General features: G+C 52.4%; 2 protein-coding genes across 2 annotated transcripts in view; one reads left to right on the top strand and one right to left on the bottom strand.

Annotated features, from left to right (window-relative positions):
- Positions 1 to 3,748, top strand: part of Thoc6 (THO complex 6) — a 6,239-nt gene extending 2,491 nt beyond the window's left edge. Inside the window, exons 2-13 of the mRNA XM_005349212.3 lie at positions 1,390 to 1,505; positions 1,614 to 1,678; positions 1,764 to 1,867; positions 1,959 to 1,996; positions 2,080 to 2,128; positions 2,229 to 2,300; positions 2,389 to 2,491; positions 2,777 to 2,826; positions 2,901 to 2,963; positions 3,044 to 3,154; positions 3,239 to 3,373; positions 3,451 to 3,748. Coding sequence (XP_005349269.1) covers positions 1,390 to 1,505; positions 1,614 to 1,678; positions 1,764 to 1,867; positions 1,959 to 1,996; positions 2,080 to 2,128; positions 2,229 to 2,300; positions 2,389 to 2,491; positions 2,777 to 2,826; positions 2,901 to 2,963; positions 3,044 to 3,154; positions 3,239 to 3,373; positions 3,451 to 3,531 — 987 coding nt within the window. The 3' untranslated portion in view covers positions 3,532 to 3,748. The remainder of the gene's footprint in view (positions 1 to 1,389; positions 1,506 to 1,613; positions 1,679 to 1,763; positions 1,868 to 1,958; positions 1,997 to 2,079; positions 2,129 to 2,228; positions 2,301 to 2,388; positions 2,492 to 2,776; positions 2,827 to 2,900; positions 2,964 to 3,043; positions 3,155 to 3,238; positions 3,374 to 3,450) is intronic.
- Positions 3,749 to 4,105: 357 nt separating this feature from the next.
- The window catches only part of Bicdl2 (BICD family like cargo adaptor 2), a 7,224-nt gene continuing 6,682 nt past the window's right edge, over positions 4,106 to 4,647 (bottom strand). Inside the window, exons 8-9 of the mRNA XM_026780145.1 lie at positions 4,365 to 4,485; positions 4,106 to 4,267 (exon numbers count right to left, since the gene is read on the bottom strand). Of these exons, the coding sequence (XP_026635946.1) occupies positions 4,106 to 4,267; positions 4,365 to 4,485 (283 nt within the window). The remainder of the gene's footprint in view (positions 4,268 to 4,364; positions 4,486 to 4,647) is intronic.

Raw genomic sequence — 4,647 nt, forward strand, 5'->3', positions numbered from 1 at the left:
CTCTTGTAGACCAGGCTGGTCTCGAACTCACAGAGATCTGCCTGCCTCTGCCTCCCGAGTGCTGGGATTAAAGGCGTGCGCCACCACCGCCCGGCTCTTATATGAAGTCTTAATCTTTAAGTTCTATAGGTATTAAGTATAGGTCAATAGTCATTCATATTTGTTAGTCAGATTAATTAGGCTCTTTAGATACAGAGAGATTGTATTCTGCATAGAAAGGTAACCTTCAGTCACTTCAAAGATCTGTAGAACATGGCATCTAAATAACTTAGGATTCTGTTGATGTGAGACAGGATTGCTTCCACAGCAAGAGGGCTTTTTATGAGACCCTTTCTGGGGATTGGAGAGATGGCTCAGCAATTAAGAGCATTGACTGCTCTTCCAGAGGACCCAGGTTCAAGTTCCAGCACCCTCATGGCAGCTCACAACTGTCTGTAGCTCCAGTTCCAGAGGATTGAATACTCTTATACAGACATACATGCAGGCAAAACACCAATGTACATAAAATAAAAGTAAATAATTTAAAAAAAAAAGGGCGATGGTGGCGCACGCCTTTAATCTCAGTACTCGGGAGGCAGAGGCTGGTGGACCTCTGAGTTGAGGCTAGCCTGGTCTATAAGGGAACCTTTCTGGGGGAGGGGTGACGTCAGATCTGCTAGAACTAGAGTTCCAGATGGTTGTGATCTGCCGGTGGGTTCTGGGGGCGGTCCTCTGCAGTAGTGCACACTTACCTGCTGAGCCATCTCCCAGACACATCCCCCCACACCATTTTTTAAAGATTTATTATTTTTATTCACTTAGTTTTTTGAGACAGGGCCGACATATTTCAGGCTGGCCTGGAGTTTGTCATGGAGTGGAGGAAGTCCTCCTGCCTGCACCTCCTCAGTGCTGGGAGCACAGGCCACAGGTGTGTGCTTGCTTTATTCAGTGTGCAGGGCTGGGGAGTGAGCCTAACGCTTGATGCATGCTAATCAAGTGCTCTCACAACTCAATTACACCCTCAGATGTGTGTGTGTATGGGAGACTATTTCATGTAGCCCAGGTTACCCTTGAATTCACTATATAGCTGAGGATAATCTTGAATTACCACTGACCCTCCTATCTGCACCTGGCAAGTGCTGGGATCACCGCTGTGCACTACCCCATTTTACAAAGCTCTTATATTCCCTAGTTTACCTCGTTATAACAGACTTCCCTGTTAGGTCAGCTGATAGGAGAGGCTTGGTGCTCGCTCTAAGTCCTGAGCACTGTGCCTCAGTTCTCCCTTTTGCACTGTCCTGGACCTGCTGTTGTATGGGGTGCTACCTATGGTTGTGACTGAGAAGGGCTGGAGTCTGTAGGATGAGGCCCCAGCATCCCAGACTCTCCTCATCTGTCCTCTCCCCACAGGCTGAGGTCTTTCAGGCCCTGCAGCGACTGCACATGACCATCTACTCCCAGAGTGTCTCACCCTGTGGGAAGTTCCTGGCAGCTGGCAACAATTATGGGCAGATTGCCATCTTCAGGTACCCCCTTCCCCGATTCCCACCACACATGAGCCCGAGCACTGGTGCCTTCTGGGATTAATGCTCCCTGCTTGACTCTTGGCTCCTCCCTCCCCACCTTTCTTTCAGTTTGTCTGCTGCCTTGAGTTCAGAGGCCAAAGAAGAAAGCAAAAAACCCATGGTGACCTTCCACGGTGGGTATAGCTGTTGGGTGTGGTTCAGGAGACCTCAGGATAGAGATGGGGACACAGGGCTCATTAACATTTTGTGTCTCTTTAGCCCACGATGGGCCTGTCTATAGCATGGTCTCCACAGATCGGCATCTTCTTAGTGCTGGCGATGGGGAAGTGAAGGGCTGGCTTTGGGCGGAAATCCTCAAGAAGGTGAGGAGTCTGGAGCCTGGGGACAGGCTGGGCGTCCCCACCTGGGAAGGTTTGGGGCTCGTTCAATGTTTCCTCCTATGTTTCTCTGAAGGGCTGTAAGGAACTGTGGCATCGTCAGCCGCCATACAGGTGAGCAGGGGACCATGTTGGCAGAGGGCATGTGAGGTCAGACACTACCTGTGTGATTTTGACGCTTCTCCTCCTCCACCTAGGACCAGCCTGGAAGTACCTGAAATCAACGCCTTGCTGCTTGTCCCCAAGGTCTGAGTTCTTTGTGACCATTCTAGGCCAAACATTGCTCCTCTACACTTTCTCTGCCCTGACGGACACTGACCTTCCGCTCTCTCCTGCTTCCCCACAGGAGAATTCACTGATTCTAGCCGGGGGAGATTGCCAGCTGCACACTATGGACCTGGAAACTGGGACCTTCACAGTGAGTGAGGGTCTGCAGCCAGGGCAGGTCGGGGCCAAACGTTGTATGCTTCCTGGGTCTCCCTCTGAGCCTTCCCTTTTCCCTGCAGCGGGCCCTTCGGGGCCACACAGACTACATCCATTGCCTGGCACTGAGGGACCGCAGCCCTGAGGTGCTGTCCGGTGGTGAGGATGGAGCTGTGCGGCTTTGGGGTAAGGAAACGTCCAATTAGTAAGAAAGTAAACTGGGTCTGGTGGCACACACCTTTAACCCCAGCACTTGGGAGGCAGAGGCAGGAGCACCTCTGAGTTAGAGGCCAGCCTAGTGTACAGAGTGAGTTCCAGGTCAGCCAGGGCTATGTAGAGACTCTGTCTCCAAAATAAATAATAAATAAATAAATAAATAAATAAATAAATAAATAAATAAAAATAAAAAAGGGTAAATGGGGGTGGGGTGTTGTGGCTCATCAAGAGTCCGGTGGTTTTCTTTCCACACAGATCTCCGTATAGCCAAAGAGGTTCAGACCATTGAAGTCTATAAGCATGAGGTGAGGAGAAACCCATGCCCTTGTCTACTTAATTCTCCATCCTCTGGTGTCCTCACCTCCTCTCTCCTTCCCAGGAGTGCTCGAGGCCCCACAATGGGCGCTGGATTGGATGTTTGGCTACTGACTCAGACTGGATGGTGAGCTGGGCAGTGTGGGGCTGAGTGGCCACTAAAGTCCATGACTCACAATGACTGGGGCCTGCTACCTTTCTGCCTAGGTCTGTGGAGGCGGCCCAGCCCTCACCCTCTGGCACCTCAGGTCTTCCACGCCCACCACTGTCTTTCCCATTCGGGCACCGCAGAAGCATGTCACCTTCTACCAGGACCTGGTGAGACCCTCTGTCTTGATTCTGTCACCCTGTGCAGTGCCCCTGCTTAGACCTGACCCCTGAACTCCTCTTTGTCCTCCACAGATCCTGTCTGCTGGCCAGGGCTCTTGTGTCAACCACTGGCAGCTGAGTGGGGAGCTTAAGGCCCAGGTGCCTGCTTCTTCCCCAGGGCTGCTCAGCCTAAGCCTCAACCAGCAGCCAGCAGCCCCAGAGTGCAAGGTGGGTCTTGGAACGGATGTGGGAATCTCAAGGGGCCTATGGGATGGGTGGGTCAGCCATGTCTTCCTGGCTTTTAGGTCCTGACTGCTTCAGGCAACAGCTGTCGAGTGGATGTCTTCACCAATCTGGGCTACCGCGCCTTCTCCATGTCCTTCTGACATCAGGATCCTCTGTCTCAGTAGCTGGAGTTCACTGTTTGTGTTTTGGGATGGGGGTTGCCTTATGTTAGCCCAGGCTGGCCTGGAACTCACTTTGTGGCTCAGCTTGATCTCAGACTTTGAACTCCTATCCATTGCGGAAGTGCTGAGATTTGGGCCCATGAGTCTGTGCGCTCAGCTTTTTTTTTTTTTCTGTCAAAATAAAGTTTTAGGCTTTTCTTGTTTGCATTTTCTACCCAAGAATGGAGACCAAGTAAATGTAGTGAAGTATATATTACTCTGACTTATCCTTACATATCAATGTCCATCCCCAACCCTGTCACACAGATAGGGCAGGAGCTGAAGCTTAGAAAAGATAGACCTATATAGATTTCGGAAAAATAAACAGCTCTGCCCTGCCACCCCTGGGTCTCCTGCCCCAAAGCTGGCCCTGCTCCCGAAGTGCCTCTGTCCACCTCTTGGGGGAAGGAAGACAATGGCCTTACTTGGAAGTTATTCAGGCCCAGTGGTTCCATTGACTGTTAAGAGGAAAATGAGCCTGAGGGCCAGAAAAGGTAACCCTGCCGCCCAGCCCTCAGGTCCTTCGGAAGAGGTTGCTTAGAAAGCCTCCATTCTGCCCTGATCCCAGGCGCAGTGAAAAGCCAGTCTTCGTGCGTCTTCGAGCTGCGGCAGCCTCACTGAGCTCCTTCTGGCGCTGGGAGCGCACCTGCTGTCCAATCACCACCTGCATGTCGTCCTGCAGGAGGCGGAGCAGGGTGGGTAAGGGTTAGAGTAGGGGTGGGGTCAGGTCAGGATGCTGGTCCACCAGTCCTACTCGGGCCCCGCCCTCTCACCTGCCAAGCCTCAAGCTCCTGCGTCAGCTCCACCTTCTGGCGGATGGCTCGCAGCAGTTCCCGGGACAAAGAGTCCCGCTCTAGCGAGACACGATTAAGCTCCAGGGACAGCTTCAGGGCCCTAGGAGTGGAAGGGGTAGAGAATGTGGTCCGAGGGCACTGGGTATTCTTAGATCTGGTGAAAGTCGCTGGCCGGGCGATGGTGGCGCACGCCTTTAATCCCAGCACTCGGGAGGCAGAGGCAGGTGGATCTCTGTGAGTTCGAGACCAGCCTGGTCTACAG

This window comes from Microtus ochrogaster, chromosome 7, assembly GCF_000317375.1.
Source record: "Microtus ochrogaster isolate Prairie Vole_2 chromosome 7, MicOch1.0, whole genome shotgun sequence".
Lineage (NCBI taxonomy): Eukaryota > Metazoa > Chordata > Mammalia > Rodentia > Cricetidae > Microtus > Microtus ochrogaster.